The sequence below is a fragment of the Polyodon spathula genome, chromosome 6, assembly GCF_017654505.1.
Source record: "Polyodon spathula isolate WHYD16114869_AA chromosome 6, ASM1765450v1, whole genome shotgun sequence".
NCBI lineage: Eukaryota > Metazoa > Chordata > Actinopteri > Acipenseriformes > Polyodontidae > Polyodon > Polyodon spathula.
In genome coordinates, this window is record NC_054539.1 from 15935331 (window position 1) to 15957390 (window position 22060).

The window sequence follows — 22060 nt, forward strand, 5'->3', positions numbered from 1 at the left end:
AGCTGTACCGAGACTCAATTGCTAATCAGTCATTCAACTGGAGTTGCAGTACAACTGCATGTGAATTCATAAAGTGCAATTCCCCCTGCTCACATATTATTACTTTTTACTTGCACGTGAAGTGCTGTGCAATCCTCGTGCCTAAATAAAAATATACATTTTAAACACTCGTGTTACACAGACCTGTTTATATCCCGTGTACCAATGACTATACACCAGCATTAACACCCAACATATAACGCAAAATACACACAGGGGCGGACACTTTGCCACACACACACGGACTGTTTATTTTACACAGTTTATCAACTGTTTAAAAGTATTTTTCACAGTAAAACAGGTTTAAAAGGCACTGCATATCAACAGGACACTCAGTACTGCATCTACAGCCCCGTCCCACCACTTGCTCGTTGTATTTATCACATACCTCTTCACAGTCATGCATACTGATAAATCATCGCCTGATCACTCGTTTTATCACCAAACTCCTCAATAATGCAATCAAAGTCATTATTTTATTTCTATAACATCTCAAAAAGCTCTGCAAATGTCAGTGCTATTCTTCGAGCGCTGGATGTGGAAGTAGCTATATCCTTTGTTTATGTCCGTGTTATCTCTGTGGTGCAGGGGCTACGTGTATTGCTCAGATCCGCCCCCCTTTTTTGTTTTGGCTTCTCTCGACTCCTATCGGTCTCACATGGCTATTGAAAGGAGAAAAAGCAACTAGAGACCTCTGAGTGACGTCTTTTTGATGATGACTCAACTTGGAAGGATGTTAGTTCATCTAAAATTATTTTTATGGTCAGGAGCAATCAGTAACTGGCAAACCCCTACTGTAGTGCTAAACTGTATATGATTGAATTCAGAGGTAGTGGCCAAAGTTAGTGAGATTTACGGGGGGGGGGGGATGTAGCAGAATCAACACAGCAGTGTGCAAATTCAGCAACACATGCAGTTGTTTTAACAGTTATTTTGTTGCATGTTTTGTCTCATTAAAGTTTATTGAGGAAATAACCAAGTGCATGTTGGGAATCAATGCCAGGAAGGATCTAGAGGACAGTTCTTTCTCATCCCAAAATGGCTTCTTCCTGACTTTGAATGAGTGTGTGGAGTGCACTGTACGGCTGCATTATTATCTTTGTATTTCTTTTGTTTCTCCCAGAATAAACACCCAGTTCTCATCTTGTGTCTGTGTCCTGAGGGTTCAGTGGCTGATAATCTCAAACTAAAAATTACACAACGCAGAGCTTCAGTCAAGAAAAGTGGTGACCAGAGAATGGGTTATTTTTGTTATGCATTATTTACTGCATATATATATATATATATATATATATATATATATATATATATATATATATATATATATATATATATATATACACACATTTATACACACATACAAGCAGCAGCTAGTGAGCAGTTGAGTGGCAAGAATTGGGAATTGGAACACATATTTATTGGTTTCCTACTGGTTACCCAGCAGGTAATTACAACAAAGTGCACAATTACTGTTGAGTTATTTAGGAGATAGATAATAACCTATTGACCTTAAAACATGAGAAAAGGGACTGTGAATTGATTTTCTTAACCAGCATTAAGTGTCCTGAACCACTGTGACCATCTGAAAACCAGCAATCTATCAGCTCTGATCAGGATGGACTTTCCAAACAGGAAGTGTGAGGTTATTGTATAAATACATTTAAATCATGTTTTTCATAAAAACACATGACAAATAAACTGTGTCCTTAACTTTGGTGGATACATTTATGTGTAGCTCAAAATTCAAAATACATTGAGTCATGTTATCTATAGCAAATTAAAAAAATATATATTTTTTTAAACATCCTATTGGTAAAGGCAATGTCAAGAACCATAGCCGAAACACCTTTGCAGAAATACACTTACGATCCTTTACTAATACCATTTACAGTCCATGTCACAAAAGCATTGCAGTAAAGAAAATTAAACTACATATACACAATATATTCTTTTACGTCCCCATGTGTTGCTACATCTGTATACCTAATGTAATTTTTCTTTTCATTGTTAGCATCCTGACAACTTTTTAAAGCCTGTTTCAAAGCTCTTTTGACATTTAAGTGTCTGTAAATAAACATTTAATATTATGTAATTACTTATAAATTATTATACCACATATAATTACAGCTTAAGTACTATGTGCATTAATTGTAGTTAAACTAATCAGCCTATTTTCATAATGGTAAATTAAATACAAATGTATGCAAATAATGCTCATGTTACGGTAAAAGTCTGAATATTGGCAAATCTATTAACCATTAATGTATTAACCATTAATGTTGCAGTCTTTTCTAATTCTACAATATTGCTCACTCGACCTGCACAACTACAACAGTATTGAATGCCAGTCTCAACATTGCCCCATTACTAATAAGTCTGATATGATCTATTCTGTGTTCTTCTTAGTGTATAAACAATGTTCCAAACAAACTGTATACCATTTTACTTGACGATATACAGTACTTTACATTTCAATGAGGGTAGGCATAAAATGAGTACTTGAACATGCATGCTTATTAACTGCTGGGTAATTTTCTTTTCAGTATCTAACATTCATGAAGCAACATTTAGATTTCATAGCTTAAATAGTACAAACAAAAGGCACTTTTTTTACTTCTTGTATCGCATTAAAACATACATCAACCGGTCCTATTGAAAGTGCCTCTCTTATTACAAGCACTGAATAAATAAATTGTGTTCTGGGGTCTACAGCCTGGTAAAACCAGGTACCGATGTACAAAAAATATGTTTTACTCTATGTTGTTTAAGGCTTCAGTGCAATGCCGTATTTCTTACAGTTACACATGTTAGGCCTGTGTTGAACACATAAGCAAGTTGCAGATAACTCATTCTTGGAGGCCCCAGTTTTTCACTAATCTTGACACATAGACTTCTTCAATGTCAGAAGGTTCTCTTGAAGACTGCCTCAAGTACACAGTGGGCAAAAGGTCAGTCTTTTCCTCTACATCACAGTCTGCCCTTTTACTGTCATGAAGGATGGGCATGTGCAGCGTACGACTCTCAGGATCCCAGTCCACAAGAACGGTTCCTTCTCCTTGTTCAGCTTCCTCTGGGAAATCCCAGCACAGACTCAGCTTTATGTCAAACTGCTGACACTCCCTCCCCTCACTGACCTGTGCTTGTCCTTTTCTTATCTGTACTTGTTGCACAGCTTCCTCTTCACTGATCAAGTGTGTTTCAAAGCTTGGGTTAAATGCTGCTTCTTGACTGACACCAATGGAGACAGACCTCATTAAGTCTTCGTTTTCTGGCAACTTGTCGTCCTGTTCGAAGGATAACTGGGCATTAAGAACAGTTCCATATCCAAAATATTCACTCAGTGGCCTCATTCCTGTCTGTCTCCTGTAATTGGGGGCCTCGTGTTGTTGGTCTTCATCGCTTGCCAAAGCTTCAAGATCTTCAGCTGACAAATGTTTTACTAGTTGGGATGTATAGCCCAGGTGCTTTGCAGGTTGAAACCCACTGGTGGATTGGTTTTCATAGGCAGGGCTATGTTTGACCTGCTGAGTCTTGCTCCTTGTATTGAAGACATTAGAGGTGATAAGGTTCACTTTTAAGTCATAAGGAACAAAGACTACCTTTGCCTCCCGCTCACAATGGTACTGCAGCAACTGGAAAAAAAAAGCACATTATAGGCACAATCTAACTATACAAAAAGTATTCACATATAGGTTATTTGCCTAAATATATTTTATATAGCAAAAAAATGATCAAATATTCCTATAATTTACAAACAGGTATATGCATTTTTAAATGTAAAGTGCACATTACTTCTTCATTATTTGTTAGCAAACATGTTACATTTTATTACTCAGTACATTATTGATTATGTTTACTCAGTACTATCTTGAGTGAGGACAGACTCACTCATTCCTTTTACTGTTTTAATGGCATATTATGTAAGCCCAGTCATTGTTGCCTGTCAAAAAAAGTCATTACCTTATAGGTAAAAAATAAGTGTTGCATGCATTGTGTGTTTTAAATATGCTCTTTTTAAATAATGCCTGCAACATATTATAATGAATGATATTGTACAATGAGGGTCAATTTATAGTAGAAACACCTGGCTTACCAGGTTTTTGGGCGTTTTTTGGTGGTTGCCAAACACATACCGGTAAATAAGATAGAAAACTACAAAGATAAGTAATAAAGCAATCATGGAAGGCAAAACACATCCAAACATGATGACGACCAACCATTCTGAAAAGGTATCTGGAAAGAAAATGAACACATGCATTACATATCTTTGTACATGCTGAGTACCTGTTTGCCTCAACACATTTTAATAATATATTTCATGTATTTATTTTCTAATTCAAATGTTGTTTCATTGCTGATTGTCTACAGGCAACATCATTTAATTAGTAAAAAATGTAAATTCAAGCTAACTTAACTTAATTCAAAATTTCCATTACATGAGAGTAGATGTTGAACTTCATGCTGATTTGAACTCTGCTCTCGCCAAGATAAGCACCAACTAAGACGTAGCTTTGCAGTAAACTAATGTAATCCATCTGCATCTCCTTCCATTTGTGTTGTTTTCCATCTGATGATGTAGATATCCTTCTGTCTGGTGTTGATTGCTGAAGTGTAATGCTGGCTCCAGGGATCAGCTCATTTTGCCTTCCCAGCGCATCAGCACACACAACGGCTGCGATGCTGGCTCCGGGGTTCAACCCAATGTGGTCTCCCCAGCGCATCAGCATGACAACCGTCTGGATTGAGCTAAGTAGGGTACATCTCTGGGGTCTTCAAGTGGGCACCTTCCATCCTTGGTGTTTCGTTGACCAGCCCACGACACCTCAAGAGGGCTCAACAGTGATTCTGGCGTCCCAGCATCACCCCCCTCCATCCCCCACTCAGCTCAGCCCAGCTTACTTACCTGTACATCAGCATTGCTTTCTTTCTATTGTGTTTCAGATCCCCATCTAGAATCTTTCCATCTCAACTACAGCCAGTTGCTGCTCCTTTCTGCTGCTTCAGATAAGTTCTTCACTGTGCGACGAAACTCTTGGGCACTGAACCCGATGTCTCTGAGAAACCGGGTTGTAGAGTGTGCCACAAATCCTCGACAACCCACCTGTACTGGGTGTATGTATGTGTGTATATATATATATCACAACAGCTAGAAGCAGAATAGTTTGTACTCATTCCCTTAAATTAAACATGGTTTCTAAAAATGTGTACAGGCATTGTAGCTCAACTATGCATTTACAGGAACAAGTGATGTTAAATGAAAATATACCAATGTCACAAAGTCTCGTGTGGTTATTGTTGTGTCAGACTCTAAACTGCACATATGCTTCTTTGAGGGTTTAAACTTTCATTTTACTTGCAGTAGTCTCCCACTCCTTCCCCCTGAGCACATTACAGTAATTCTTAGTGTTCTTGGTATTATTCTGTAGTCCGAATGTTTTCATTACTTGTCCTGAAAACCACTTATGAAACCTTGTTTAAAAATATTTTGTGTACATATATATATATTTATACAAACTTGGTTGATATAAAAAGAAGTCAAAACCACACATCAGTGAAACATAACAGAATTTGTATGCTTTATATTATAATATATATATATATATATATATATATATATATATATATATATATATATATATATATATATATATATATATATATATATTATATATATATATATATAATACCACAACCTGTTTGTGGGTTTTTGTAATGGGCTAATGCTGTAGCACTGGTCTGTGAGCATGTTCTAGGCAGCCTGAATAAAGTGCCTCAGACCTCTCCTAATGTGTCAAGTCAATGTGTTACAGTAAGTTTACAAGTAAATACAAAAATATAGAGATTTAGGCTCTTTTTTGGTGCTGCCTTACCCTTTGGTGTGGTTACACACAGCTCTTCGGAAGGGTCACTGATTTGCCCTTGGACCTTCGTCCTGGCAGACACACAGTACTGTGTGTCGTGGTCTAACCTGTCAAGCGTTCCAGAGTAATTTTTCAGTAGGAAGTGCAACTAAAAAATAAGAAGTCACAGTTTTTAAATCTAAATTGTTTGAAAAACAATAACCTTGCAGCAGAAACATCTTTGCTTGCTTTTGTTTAGGTTTCTATAGATACAGGTAACACCCTGTTTTTACAGCAGAATTGGCGACTGACTCAGACCAAGCAGGTGCTCAGATAGTTACAAATCACACATGCATCACATGTATCGCCGAGCTTAAGCTTTCTTCTAAACCCCCTCTCTTCTTAGAAACAAGGCATGGCAAGGTCATGGTTTTATTGTGTACAGTACAGTGTATACTGTACAGTCCAATCCTGCATTGAGACTACTGGTTGCTATAAGAGGTCAGTCAGGTTGCAGCTATAGAGCTTTTACCTCATATCATCGCAGGGGTCAGAATCTGTAACAGCTCTGCATCACGTAACACTGCCCCGCCAAGTAGATGAAAGACTACGTTTTTCAAATATCTTTTTTTCTTTTTCTTTTTTTCTTACATATCTCTTTACTATCTGATGCTGTTTCCAATCATTCTTAGTAGTTTTGGGTTATGCTGTACCAATATTGAGTTTTTCAAATTTTCTTGTACGGCTGGTTTCACAGACCCTGAGTTGTACTAATCTTGGATTACTTTACCTAAAATAACATTAGTTAGTCCAATATTAGTTCTAATCAGGGTCTGTCAAACCAACCATTAATCTTCCTTTATCCGTTTTATAGTCTGTTTAGAGAAGTACTTGGACTTCGCTGCCTTATACATTCCATTCTTTACCAAAAATTTTAAACATACACATTGACTAAACAATTGTATTATTTCAAGCTCATCGTCTCAGGATGTACAGAGGTTATACTTAACAATACTGTACTTACCAACTGTTTAGTTTTATTATTGTACAGAGACACGTTGTATTGCAGGCTTCTGTAATATTTAGCCATTGACTTCACTTTGGTTTTGTTATCAGTTTGCCATTTGAATGGACCCCTTAACCAGATAAAAATTGATCTTTCACCAGCTCTGACTTCCAAGGATGGAGGCCCAATTATGGCTGAAAAAAATTAAAACAGTACATTAGAAATTCTGCTTCCTGTCTAGTTAAAACAACACCTCTCAAAGTCAACCAATGATATATCTGTAAACATAATCCATTAATGTACTCAAGCATGAAACAGGCATTAACAAAAAGAGAAAATATTGAATTACATATTTCATCACCATTGTATATGTAATTCCCCCCCACTCCCCCAATCCACCATGTGGAATTATGACTCAAACCCAAACCTTTTACATACTTTTGTATCAGTATTTGCACTTTGGTCTCATGCACATGCTTTATCTGTTTAGTAAATTAACCTTATTTAGAATGCACACATCCAAAATGTGCCCAAGAATCATGTGAATGGGTTCCTGTTTTTGTCATATTACTTACTGTCCAATTTTGGATGGAACCTTTTAGATTCTGTCCAGTCCGAAGAGATGCCATTTGAGACAGCCTTAACTCTTGCAAAGTATCCTTCTGCTAAGTCACTGGTGTCTCTGGAAAGGTCACAGCACGTTCCAGTGATATTGGTACACTGCTTTTGATCGTGCCAGACGTCTATCTCCCCACCATAACTAAGTAAAGAGCATTAAGAGAAATTAAAAAAGGATGCCGGTAAACAGCTGTTTTTTTTTTTTTTTTTTTTTTTTTTACTCTACACAAATAGTTAATGCATTCTGTGAATTATATTTTTACAGATGAATCAACTGCTGTCTGCTTCTTATGCAATATGACTGTGGTCAACTTTGATAAGGATCATTATTATTGTTACTTGCACTGTTCGGTCTTTTTTTTGTAAACACCTTGACAATTAAAACTAAAACAGAGATCTCTGTTTATACATGTACTGTATGCATGCACAGCATGGGGAGACAGAAGAGCGGGATGGAAGGTGAAGTTTTATGACATGACAGGGGTTGACAAAGACAATTCTAGAAGAAATGTTTGTGTAATTGTACAACTAAGTTTATACATAGCATTACTAAATATGTTATGATAAAACTTACTTGAACTGTGACTATACTTCGATGTTTGTGACCGGTTTTGCATTTTTTACTAACCAAAACGAAGAACGGTAACTTAGTAAAACATAAACACACTTTCACTTTAATTAACATTGTGCAACCTCTTTGGAATATTGACTAACTAGCATACTAAGATTTAATATTTTAGGATTTTTTTCCATTACATTTTATACTGAACTGTATAGCGAGTTCCATTATTGTTTCCTCTCCCTGGACTCCATCGCAAGACGTTCCTCAGGTTAAATGATTGAAAGTGGACATCATATGGTTGTTCAGGTACAGCAGTTCCATAAACCACTTCTGAAAAAAAGGTCAGATTTCATAGTTTAATATGAGTAACAATGTAAATCTGAACGGTCATAAGACAGCATTATACTGTACAGCTCTGCTTTTTAAATGCTTTATTAAATGCTCAAAGAATCAATTAATATACCTGGTTTTCTCAAATTGGTATAACCACAAAAGGGTTCCTTTCTTTTTATTATACTGGTATAAGAATCATTACAGGCATAACATCGCAAAATATGTAGGGTTTACTAATTTGCCAATACAGTGAAATAATAAACCCTACTTAATAAACAATGTACTTGTTTTATATTTGTACATTTTAACGTATAACATGAAAACATTTCCTGTATTTAGTTTGGTGTCTACATTTTAAAACAGGAAATGTTTACTTCTTGATAGCATTCAGTATGGTAAAGAATGGTGAATTAGGTTTTGAGCGCACACTTGGCTGCACATATTGTTCAATTACACTTATCGAGCATCTGTAACCATTACTGTCTTGATGACCTTATATCTTTAAGAAACCTTTCTGGGGGGGCGAGGCAGTATTCCTATTTATAACAACCTTTTGCTCTGTGTAGTAACTGGATCATGTCTATTTGTTTCAATGAGATTTTAAGGTAGCAAACTGAGATATATACAATATATATATATATATATAATATATATATATATATATATATATATACTATCATATATATAATAGTGTCCTCAGTGTATATAAACTAGGAGGAGTCACAATCTTTTTTAGATAAGAACACGCAACTGAGAAGAGAAAAATTAGGAGAAATCATAACCTAAAAACAGAAATGACTAACCCATGACTAATTACATTTCTTTGTTTTTTATTTGAGGGTTTTTCACCTCTGTAATGAGTAGCAAGAATTACAATTTGAACCAGTAGCAGTAGTTTCCTTTTCCTTTAAATGAAATATATCACCCTCATTCTCATTGCAGTCTGCTCCGAGGACAATGCACTGTGTAGAATTCAATATGTATGAAAGTTTCACAATTAACTCTTTTCATTACCTTTTTTTTATAGGTATCCCTTTTTATCAAATTTCAATACTGATGCACAATGAAAACGCAACAGTCTAAGTTTTAACGCAATAGCTCATTCAGCACATAGGCCTACATAACGTTATTTAGATTTTAAATAGTGAGCAGATAGGTTTGTTGATTCTTTGAGTAGTATTGTTCCTTGGGATAACAAAATACTTAGCTCAAGTCATGTGATTTCATAACAACGTCAAGTGCTCAGTGGTTGGTATTTCAGTTAAAATGAGTTGATTAAAAATCTGTAAATAGCCATTTGAAAAGACATGATTTTAATTAACGCAAGAACAGCGAAAGATATGACCATGCCCCCCGCTTGAGTAATGAAGTTGGCCTGTTTGCTGTTGGCATGATTGAAGGCAGACTGTCTGTGAGAGAAGTTGCCCAGAGAATAAGATATTCTGCTTCAACAATCAGCAGACTAGTCCAGAGAAACCAGAAAATCGGCTCTGTGATGGACAGGCCATGACCTGGAAGGCAGAACATCACCACACCAGCCTAGGACCATCTTATCCGACTGATCCATCTGCGTAATCATTTTCAGACTGCAGTGGCTACAGCACGAGAAATTCCAGGAAGAAATAACCCACACATCAGCAGAATGGCTGTAGCTGGCCATCTGCATGAAAATGATTTGCATGCACAGAGGCCATTCAGGGCTAACATGTTGACAGCTGAGAGATGCAATCACCGTCTTCTGTGGGCCAGAGAACATCTGAGTTGGCCGCAGAGAGAGTGGTGGAGTGTTTTATTAACCGATGAATGCCGTTTTGCCCTTGACAGACCTGATGGAAGACAACGTGTGTGGGGACGTCGTGGTGAACGTTATGCTGACTGTTGCCTTGTTCAAGCCAACCGGTGGGGCGGTGGAATTGTGATGATGTGGGGAGGAATCTCCTATGTCAGGCCAGGTCAAAATATTTCCTTTCCAGTCCGATCTCGGACTCTGTCTGACATCATCAAAAAGGCTTCAATCACCGGTCCCTAGTTGGTTTTTCTCCAAAAAAAGCAGAGAAAAGCTTTCAATGGCTGAGGCAGAGAGATGATGGAAAAAAATAAATGGAGGCGGATCTGAGAAATACACATAGTCCCTTCACCACAGACATAACACAAACATAAACAAACAAGATAGCTGCTCCCGAAAAGAGAATTGTGGACATTTGCCAAGCTTTTTAAGAAGTGTCCTGTTGATATGCAGTAATAAACAGCTTGTGTGAAAATAAATCAGACCTGACGCGCCTGACAGGCACTGAATAAATGGGCCGCAAAGGGTTAATACAAGAACACCTTTGGTGCAGATTGAGGGCAACCTTACTGCTCAGCAATACATTGGCAAAGTCCTTGAGGCAACAGTTTTTCCGTCCCTGCAAGCCACCCGGAAGTGTCGATTTTCCAGCAGGACAATGCAAGACCACAGAGTGCTAGGATTACAATTGCACGACTTCAAGAAAACAATGTTGAGGTCATGACGTGGCCAGCTTTATCTCCTGTCCTGAGTCCAGTAGAACATCTGTGGGACCAAATCGCCAGTGCCACCCACAGGAGACAACCACGACCAGCCAACCTTCGCCAGCTGGCTGCAGTTGCACAGGAAGAGTGGCAGAACATCCCGAGTCTATCCAGAGATCAGGTCTATGCATCAACGCTGCCAGGACTGTGTTAATCAGGGAGGTCATACCCAATACCAACTCTCTAACTGAAAACTTATCATGATTCTTTGATCTGTATTTTTGTTCACATTTTCTGTGATTTTGTTTGATATCTATATTTAAAATATTTGATTAAATCCATTAGACCGGAGTGTTGCGTTTTTTTTCGTGCATCAGTATGTTTCAAGACACTAACAATGCACTCACTTCTCTTAACAAGCTATTGTACATATTATGCTATCACTATTTAACTTTTACTATAGCTTTTCAGCATTCTCAGAAGAAAATAATAAAAAGTACCAATGGTTTAATTAAATCCAAACAAGTTTAAATTACGTTTTATGAAACCATTCAGATATCTCTGAAACTCTTATTTTAGCCTATTTATTTAAATATAGTTCCTGCCACAACAGAATAGCAAAATACTTGAATACAAAATACAAATCACAAATGTATGTAAAACAGAATTTGAAAAAAAAAAAAAAAAAAAACATTAAATAGAACCTTTTATTTGCAACCTCAGAATAAAAGAATATACAGTGTTTTTTTTTTTAAATACACTGTATAATGTAGAACATTTTTCAATAGAAAGTAACCCTTTGAACAACTAGCAGAAAAATGAACATTAATAAATGCTATTCGGGAGTTACGAGTTATAACTAAAGAAGTTTGAGGAGTCACAATTTAATACTGTGTTTTACAAATCTCTAATGGGAAAAAAGGCTATTACAAGTGTCTATAGTTACTGTGTATTTACCTAATATGTATTTAGTACATACATGTGTACTTAGACAGCATCATAATGTTATTATGCATAGTTACAATGTACTTAACGTGTAAATCACTTAGCATGATAGATGTAAGTGCGCAATTGTATCAGAAAAGGGTTAGGGTGAGGGTCTATGGCAAGCCGAATGATCATTTAGAGATATCTCAAATTGCATTTTAAGATATCTTTAAATATTAGATATCTGTAAATCATTTGCAGATATGTTTAAATGAATATGAGATATCTGCAAATAAACCATTTTCAAGATATCTTAATTCCATTTTGAGATATCTCAAACTGACTTACAGATATCTTTAAAATAATGTTTTGCAAGCATGGTACATGACAAACTGTCATTCAGAGACATCTTGAAATGACTTCCCGTTCATTTAGTGATATCTGTAAATCGTTTAGAAACATCTCTAAATGAACAAGCAGTTATTTAGAGATATCTATAAATGAGTTAGATATTGCTAAATGAACAGGAAGTTATTTAGAGATATCTGAAATGATTTAAAGAGATCTGAATATGTATTTTAGATATCTAATTTAAAGCTCTGTTTAAAGCTATCTGGAAATCATTTTGAGATATCTTTAAATGTATTTTAGATATCTTAAAATGATTTAGAGATATCTATAAATTAATCTGAGCTCTAAATGATAATTTGGCTTGCCACAGAGACTGAGGGTTATATTGTGCAAAAAGATTTACACATTTAGTACATTGTAACTATGCATAACATTGTAATTATGTGCATGTACACATGTACAAGTAACTACTATGTAAAAATACACAGTAATTTGAGACATTTATGACTACAATTCTAATTCCAATTACAAACTGGAGCAAATTTTAAAAGTATTAACTTTAATATTTTATTTAAAAAAAAAATTTAAAAATGGAGTTAAAGACGAGAGTAAAGACTGAAAATATACCCATATCAATGTAAACTATAAACTCAGTTTTATACAAGGAACATTCTTCCTGTTGACCTACACGGTCAGGTAAGCGTGCGCACCTGTATATTTAATTATAGGTAAATTACTTGAATGACTAAATTAATTCGAAAGTATTTTCTGGAATCCAAAATATACTGAATCTAGAAAAGCTAGCAACACCTGGACATACCGACAGGTCGAGGCGCGCGAGCACAGTAGGCTACTGTTGCCATAGTGAATAGTGGATTTACCCAGTAATAGTCGACAATCGCATTTGTACCGTGCAGTCTTTTTTAAAATAATTGAGAAAGATGTTTTTACCTGTAGCCTTTAGTGTTACAAGAAAAAGAACAGTGAGTGTTCCTGGCCCCAGCATTTCGATTTGAAGTATGTAATTACTTCACAGTCCATCATCGGCATCGCAGGTTCTTGGTTCGCTTCAGAATCAGATTGCTTAAATAATCTATCTGCTGCTGACAGTACTACGACAGCTCTGTTGCGTTCTGTCGATCAGCGAACTGAAAATAAACTTAACCTCGTCTTAGCTGTTTCGTGTGGTGAGAAATCCATAGAGTAACAACCTCGACTATTATCAGCACTTTCTGTTCAAAAGCATGTGGTTCAATGCAGACCTTTCTGTCGGCGCACCTTGAAAAGGGGGCGTGGTGTATAGTGCTGAATTGTCAGCTTGGAATTCGAACCATTGAGATGTTTGTAAAATAAATGGGTGTCGGTTAAACCTGTATCTTGCTGTAACTTGTAGAACAGCTACCGGTTTAATTTAAACTGAAATTAACAGTCTGAAATGTAACATTTTTGACAGAATTTAGTAAAATGGAAAACAAATAGTCTGGAACATTATGGCCTGGGATAGCTGATATAGTAACAAATAATAATAGCACACATTGAACATTTTCCCGAAAGAGTTTATTAAGAATTTCTATGCTAGAAAGTTTGTCATAGTTAAAAAAAAAAGCATGTAGGTCTATGCTCATGAGTTAGCTACGTTTAATGCCTTACCCCCGAACTCAAGTCCTAGTACCCGCTGTACTGTACTGTAGCTCACAGCTACATGTAAACTAGTGGAGTAAGTCTGAAACACAAACACGCAGTGATTAGTGACCAGGAAGCAACAACTTTTCATGGAGTTGCTCTTGACACGTTTACCAATTCCAATTAAAAAACAAACAAAAAAAACCCTATGCATTCTGGTCTTTAGTAGCAGGTATCCCTTAATTTGTGGGCAGTATGCTTATTCCCCAAAAAACTATTTACATCACTGTGCAAATGAAACCAGCATTCCTCTCCATTTACACCTCTAATAGGAAGTCACTCAGTATGTCCTGAATATGAACTATTATAGAATACTAGAAACTGGAATATTAATTCTGAATAACCATGCAGTGATTACCTTGGTTTGCTGTTAATATTTCCTAATTATGACAAGTTTAAGGGTTGGGGTTAGGGTAAGAGTTAGTAGTGATGTAACCAAACACTGCCATCACTGTGGGTTTAAGTTTAATTAGAGCTTTAATGAAAAACAAAACAAAACTAAACAAAAAACACACACACACACACACACCTTGCATGAACCTGAAATATTAAAATATTGTGCAATTGCGTTAGCACTACAAAATGATAAGATGTATCTTGGTGATAAAATGAGATGTATAATCCGCTTTTAAATTTACCACCACAGATAGCGCTTTAAAGGAATTCTGCTGTTAAATACAGTATCTGTGTGTGTTAGAGATGTTAAAGTAATCTAACATCTGCATTTTAACTGATTCAGTATCACATTAAAATACTTTATCTGTTTTGAATATTTGGGGAAAAGTTGTTAACCATTTTAATATGGACATAAGAACAAGGGGAACTGGTTTGTTTTCTATAGTTTGCTGTTTCATTGTTCAATCAAGTTTAAAATGTACTAAATTAAAGTAAGTGGAAAATCTGAAAGCAGCAACAAAAAAAAGTCATGGAATCTCATTGGTGAGCAACTTAAGTAATATATTTAGTTTGTCTGACATGGCAAACAGTATACTATGAAGCCCTGTAGTCAAATATGTTTTTTGTTGTTAAGCAAAGGGAGAACATCCAGTAAAGCTACATTCTTGAACCTCAGTTCCTAAGAATATACATCAACCCCCTCTTGTGAATATATATATATATATATATATATATATATATATATATATATATATATATATATACACACACACACACACACACACACACACACACACACACATACAATTTTTAAGGATTTTTATTTTATTTACACAATCCATAATATTCCATTGAAATGATAACAAAGTACAATTTTCACTTTGACTCAATAAACCAGTTTATCCACTCACTACATCATAATTTAATTTATGGTGCAGCAGACACTAGAAACCACACATTCCACCGCTGACGTCACTAGTCAAAGAGAAACTATAGTCTGCAAATAGCAAGTGCCAAAAATAAGTCGTGATTTTTATAGCTTTGGTTATGGACCCATTTAATTGACTGTTTTTTCATATTATTTCTGTAGTTCTGATGGACATATTCATTATGTCAAGAATGATATAACCAGTTTATGATGCATGGCGAAATTATGATCCCCTATATAAAATAAAACATAGATATAGAGATAACTAAATACATACATAGAATAAAAGAATACAAGGGCAGTGGGAGACACAAAAGCACAGGGTTTATAGAAATATAAAGTGTTTTATTTGATTTGGAGACTCAGGACTAGATTATTCTGAGGTAAAATCTAACTATAAAAAATATTAAGTGTTTTATTTGATTTGGAGACTCGGGGACTAGATTATTCTGTAGTAAAAACTTACCATATTTTCTACTAATTAAGTGATCAATAAATTACATAACAAGCAATACAGTTTTTATGCAGTATATATCAAATAACTCCATGTGGCGGAGTGTCCCACCCTTTTATGTTTATTAAGTGTTTTATGTTGTATGTAGTGTGTTAATGTTGGTGTTTATGTATAAAATACATACATTCACCCACTCGGGGTTGTGTATTCAGGGCGAAAGGACGGGAGCGAGATTACAGTATGCTTTAAAATGATAATAAGCAATTGCTTCGTCGTGCTGGAGGACCAGCACCGTACTTGTTTGTTTAGTGCTCGTGCCCTGTTTGTTAGTGTCTGTTCGTTTTGTTTGTCTATTTATTTTACTCAAGTGCCGTGTCTGGTGTTTGTTCAACCTTTTATTTTTTGTTTATTTAATTATTAAATGCTGAGCGCAAGCAGGCGCTCAGCTTCACCAAAACTCTCTGTCCTGTGTGTTGTTCTTCCGGGTCTGACATCACCAGTACAGTCATCCTGGTCACACTCCATTACAATAGTGTTTACAGCAAACATATACTGTAGAAAGTTACATTCTGATGTTTTATTATTCTTAATCTTTTTAAGGACATGTAAACTAATCACTAATATTGAAGTGATATAGAAGTAATAATGAATGCCTTATTAGGGAATTATTTCACCCAGCTACACACACACCACCTGGAAGTTGGTTACTTATTCCTAATTTGCTCAATGAATATATCAGCACCATTTAAAAGATAATCGCTCCCTCGTTCAAGAAAAATTAAAATTTGAACAGAAAATCTGTATCAGCAGCATAGCTGTACCCCATATATTACCGCTTGTTTTGCACCATTGACCCCCTTAGGTGCGGTGCTCATTAATTACCGAGGTATCCTTAAATAAGTAATCACCCCCTCTTTGCAAAAACACTAAAGAGTACTACCCCACGAGCATCAGCACCCCAAAATGTAACCAATTAAAACATACTCTTGCCCTTACTTTTTGATAAATGAAGTCCAACGTGTGGTGTCTTAATTATAGCTACCCGATTATGTCAATATGCAAAATAAAACACATAAATAAAAATAAAATTAATAATAAAAATCAAGTTTTTACTGGGGTTCTTACAGGTAATTTATTTTTTGTAAATACTAGACAGCAGTTGACTAATATAATTATTTTAATGTATTGTTTATTTTATTCATTTATCATGGCACTGTGGTTGTGTTTTTATTTGTTTTATATTTTCTGATTTAAGAAATCAAAAATATAGGAGAAAGGGGGTCAAAAGGTTCTTACTGATAGAGGTTTAGTTTTTCTCTTTTCTCATAGTAGATGTGAATGTGAATATGCTGCTGCTTATTCGGCCAGCTTCTTATTTGCACTGCAGCTTCAAATGTAACTCCAATGGAATAAGTAACTGGTGTATTTCAAGGGTAAAATCCACTTTTACCGCACTGGCCACTTATTTCAAAGTTGACTCTCATAGAGGAGGAACCCCTCTACATCCCCTATATGTATTTATCCCAGCCAAAACAGATTTTGTTACAGAAACTGCGGGCAAACATGGCACAGATTGCAAATTGGCCAATAACGCAAATGAAATAAGTAACTGGGGTATTACAGGGGTCAAATCGCTTTAGGCCACTTATTTCAAAGTTGATTTTCATAGAGGGGTAACCCCTCTACATTCCACATATGTATTTTGGCACAGATTATAAGTTGACCAATAACTCAAATTGAATAAGTAACCAGCTATACTTTGGGGTGCTGCTGCTCCTGGAGTATGGCTTGCTCATTACAACCTTGACTGTTTTTGCAAAGAGGGGGTGATAACCTATCTAAGGCTACCGCAATATTAAGTGAGCACCACGTCTAAGGGGGTCTCAATATTTAGTGAGCACCACGTCTAGGGGGTCTCAATATTTAATGAGTAGCACATCTAAAGGGGTCTCAATATTTATTGAGCACCACGTCTAAGGGGGTATCAATATTTAGTTAGCAGCATGTCTAAGGGGGTCTCAGTATTTGGTGAGCACCACATCTAAAGGGATAAATGGTGCAAAACAAGCAGCTAAACCAGCTATGCTGCTGATACAGATTTTTAATTAATATTTTTGCTTTTCTTGAAAGAGGGAGCATTATCTTTAATTTGTACCAATACTTTTCATGAGTAAGATATGTAAGTGAGTTAAAACACACATAGCCTTGGTCGTTACAATATTTATGTTGGATTAGCATCTGTAGTTTTGTACAATATTTGTTCAGTACCATACATTTGGATGCATTTTTTTAATGTAATTGTATTTAACAGCTTTTTGCAAACAGCCATTTGCAAAATAAAATTGTGGAATCTTAACTGGTCCCAATAAATGTTTCATCTTGTAATCCAATGACGTTATATTCGTTTGAGGAACTCATATCTGATTGTACACTTGATTTGCATTATCATTTATATTTAAAGTGCTTTCTTATGTTTTAATATATCTAATAAAAATGAATATCTAATTTGAATCGATTTCTGGTTATGGTTTCGGCAGTTCTCAGAAACCATCACACAACATTTGAATGCTTTGTGGTTTGCTCCACATACCTGCATCACTATAACGTGAGCAACAATTTGCTGACCACTGAAGGTCACATTACTAATTTTACTCATAGAATTTAATTTGAAATGAAGACTGATCAGGACCCCAGGTTGGTTCATTTCAGTGTCATGTTTTAGGTAGTTGTGGGAAATTATACTGCTTTCACGTATTTATTACAGGCACACACAGTGTTTGGTCTTGAGTCTGACACGTGTTTCTCCATTTCATACAGATGGGAAAAGAAACAAGGCATTTTCTTTTGGGGTCCATGCAGACAGGTAATGGCTTGCAGATATGCAAATACGTTCCGCTTTGTAATCCAGTCATTGTAGAGATCTTGGATTTTCGTTATTTTATGTTATCCAAGAGGTTTGTTTCCCTCATCTTTTTATCCTTTTCATAAAGCATGTTGGCTTAAGTCCAACAGTAATTTCCTGGGTTTTCAGTTATGTAATAAGTATGTGATCTGATTTGTATTAAATGACTTCTCTTATCTATTTATGATGATTGCCATCAATTATGGAGAGTTCTAAGTTCTGTTGCTGCAATATTTTGATTTTATAAAAATAAAAAAAAAGTGTTTTTTTGAAAAATCAAGGCACAAGGAGGTTCAGTAACTTGATCAAGGTCACACAGTGAGCCAGTGGCTGAGCTGGGATTTGAACCAGGGACCTCTTGGTTATAAGCCTGTTTCTTTAACCACTGGACCACCTTTGTCATTTTTGTAATATTACAGGGCAGGTTTTGTGAGTAGATATTTAGATTTATTCATGCAAGTATAACAAGATACATGTATCATAAGAATTCAGTTTGACCATTCAAAATGATATGTAATTATGGAACTAAACAGTTTTTTTTTAAATATATATTTTAGGGAAACAAATCTGTAGAGAATGGTAAAAATGGCACCACTGCTCAAAAAAGTTATAAAATCTTGCATGCTGCATCTTTAAGAAACAGGATTATATTAACGAAGGAGTTTGATCACTTAATTATTGGTATTTTAGGACACCACAAGGAGTGTTCCCAGGCTTCAAGGCAAGGCAGGGTAATAGAAACTAGGTACTCACTGAACCCCACCCGTAGTTTTGTTTATGGATCTGTTTTGTGTTTAAAGGGTTCATAAAAATCTTACCTGTAATGCTTTTCTTTTCATGATGTAGGTCTTGGATCATTTATAAAATCTGGCATCTTACATCATAAAATTTGAATAGCTTACCTTTAGTTACCTCACCTTTTGGCTGAAAATCAGTTTCATTAGGGAAGGCAACTTGTAGGTGAATGACAGGATATAGGCGTTGATAGGATGGAAAGAATTTAAAAAAATAAAATAAAAAACAAGATGACATAAAAGCTTTTCGCACAATATGTGTGGCATTTCATTTCAGTGCTGGTGTGTGAAAAGCTGCCATTCAACTGAACAGAAAAGCCAAAAACATTTAAGAATTTTGATTCCACCAAACACGTTAAGAATTCCAGGTGCATGTACAGCATGGTTCAATCCATAGTCACGGTAAAACTATTACTGGAATTAGTAAACGCCCAATGAAACACAATATCTGATACCTGGCATCATGCAAAATTAAAGAATGTTCTTACTGTTAGGAAGTCTGTTATTGTAGGTCGTTTCACCTCAGCAGTGTTTTGGTCTCAAAGTAGGTTACTGGCTTCAAAGTATGTGAGCCAATAGGGAAAGTAATTGTTTGGTTGGTTGGTTGGTTAATAACAGGAAATAGGAAGGGGCAGGGACAATAACTCTCCAGGTGAATTTACCAAGGCAGTTTAAGCTTCTTTCAAAATAGCACATTATATACCCAATGGAGTTACATGAAAGGTATGATAAATGAAATTATTTCATTAGTTCTAACCACTTTAATAATAGACATGACAACTGCAAATGTTTTTTTTTTTTTTTTTTTTTTTTTTTATCAAACACCTTTTAATACATATACTTATAGAAATGTTGAAAAAGGTACCAAGATCACATTTGAAGACAGTATTCAATATTTCAAAAGGCAACATTCACCTTATTTTCAAACCTTTTTTCTTAATGATTTAGCACAAGATGCCAACTTGCCACTGACAGTATTTTAGAACTATGAAACGTTATTATCATAATCTTAGGTCCCAGAACTAGAAATGTAACCATTACCTAATGAGTGAGTATACCCAGGCCATCGCAAGGGCAAAATTGCAGAACGACTGCAGTGCTACAAGGCTAAGCTGAGAGGCTACCTTGTTCTTTACCATTAGGAACCCCAGTAACAAGTAGCTAGGGCTAAAAAAAATTGAGGGAGAAACTCATCTCTATGCCTTTGTTATAAAGGTCGACCTAGAAGTCGCCATTAATGCTCTAGTTCCAAAGCCAGGGTTTTGAGAATCCACAACCTAAGTCTGTATAACCGAGGAAAGGAATGGTGAGTATCCCACACCGCTGACTGCAAATGTCCTTGCCAGATGCACTGTGGAATAAAGCCATGCTAGCGGAAATTCTGGGGCCGGAGCCCAAGACCACTTCCACCCGCAATAGTTGCACTGCTGGAGTGTTCCGCTCTGTGGGCAGCATTACTGCTACCAGTTCCACCGCCACTTACAGAGTGCACTGCACTGCTGCAAGAACAGCCATTACATTGAAGGAGGTTGTAGAGCTGGTCTCTTACCTAGAGGCAGACATGAAGAGGATAACAGCCCAGGTACCAGTGTCTCCAGCACGAGAGGGAGAAGCCCCACTGTCTCCAGCGGAGATGGAGAAGCCCTGCGGTCTCCAACACAAGAGGGAGGAGCCCCGCGGTCTCCAACGCCTGAGGGAGAAGCCCCGCGGTCTCCAGCGCAAAAGGGAGAAGCCCCACGGTCTCCAGTGCAAGAGGGAGAAGCCCCACTGTCTCCAGCGCCTGAGAGAGAAGCCCCGCTATCTCCAATGCCTGGGAGAAGCCCAGCTGTCTCCAGTGAGAGATGGAGAAGCCCCGCTGTCTCCAACACGAGAGGGACAAGCCCCGCTGTCTCCAGTGCAAGAGGGAGGAGCCACGCCTACCCCCGTGACTGAGGGAGAGCCGCATCAGTTCCGAGTGATGGAGGGAAATTACCTGTCGATCCCACCTCCACCGCCATGGGAGGACTACCTGCTACTCCCACCTCCACTGCCATGGGAGAACTACCTGCTGCTCCCACATGAAGGAGGAGGAGCAGTGATAATGATGCTTTTTTCAGTTTGTCAGTGCAATCTCTCAATCCATACCTTATTGATAGGCTGTGAAAGATTTACATTGTATTTCAGGTTGAACACATTCCTCTTTGATCCATTCTCAATCATGCTTTGCAGAGCTGTCATTTTTATATAAAGAAACATCCCTGGGGTTATGTACAATCTTGAAGGATCAACTGAAGCTTTACAAAAAAAATAAACAAATGCACAGACATAATATAATAATATGAAATAATTACAAGTTTTTGTCATGCTGTCATACAAAATAAAATTGTATTCATGTTGAAGATTATTTAAAGCTTTATGTTTTATGTAATAAGACAAATAATACACTGCTGTGGATCACTCATGTCATTATGTATAGTAAAAGAGGGTAGCTTTACACAGTACAAACTTAAAATACAGCAACTTGTGTCGTGTACAACTGCCTAGTGCGTGTAGTACCTTACACTTTTCTCTATTAAATGTCATTTGTGTTTGCCTGTTCTGAATGCTGTCTAGATCATTTTGAATGACCTTTGCTGCTGCAACGGTGTTTGTCACTCCTCCTGTTTTTGCTTACTGTACCAGAATCTAAGTCATTAATGTAGATTAGGAATAGCAGAGGACCTAATAGTGATCCCTGTAGTACTCCACTGGTTACCAC

General features: G+C 36.4%; 1 protein-coding gene across 4 annotated transcripts; it reads right to left on the reverse strand.

The window, feature by feature from the left end:
• Positions 1-1434: 1434 nt before the first annotated feature.
• Positions 1435-19893, reverse strand: LOC121316912 (interleukin-20 receptor subunit alpha-like). 4 transcript variants are annotated; one of them, XM_041252262.1, is made up of 7 exons: positions 19812-19893; positions 8274-8395; positions 7461-7645; positions 6904-7079; positions 5910-6048; positions 4133-4272; positions 1435-3671 (listed from the first exon to the last, which is right to left on the reverse strand). In XM_041252262.1, exons 2-7 carry the CDS (start codon positions 8288-8290, stop codon positions 2886-2888), a joined length of 1443 nt encoding a protein of 480 aa, XP_041108196.1. In that variant the 5' UTR covers positions 8291-8395; positions 19812-19893; the 3' UTR covers positions 1435-2885. The 4 variants fall into 4 exon arrangements, with proteins under 4 accessions (XP_041108196.1, XP_041108195.1, XP_041108194.1 ...); XM_041252261.1 differs by lacking the exon at positions 19812-19893 and adding an exon at positions 13118-13420 and having other exon boundaries at positions 8260-8392; XM_041252260.1 differs by lacking the exon at positions 19812-19893 and adding an exon at positions 13118-13420 and having other exon boundaries at positions 8260-8395.
• Positions 19894-22060: the final 2167 nt, after the last annotated feature.

Excerpts from the sequence above, each read along its gene's own strand:
- LOC121316912 (XM_041252260.1), bottom strand. The coding sequence starts at position 13,172 with ATGCTGGGGCCAGGAACACTCACTGTTCTTTTTCTTGTAACACTAAAG. Across the intron at positions 7,080-7,460 it reads GTTCCATCCAAAATTGGACA|CCATAATTGGGCCTCCATCC; the intron begins GTAAGTAATATG and ends AATTTTTTTCAG. Across the intron at positions 6,049-6,903 it reads ATAATAAAACTAAACAGTTG|TTGCACTTCCTACTGAAAAA; the intron begins GTAAGTACAGTA and ends CTTATTTTTTAG.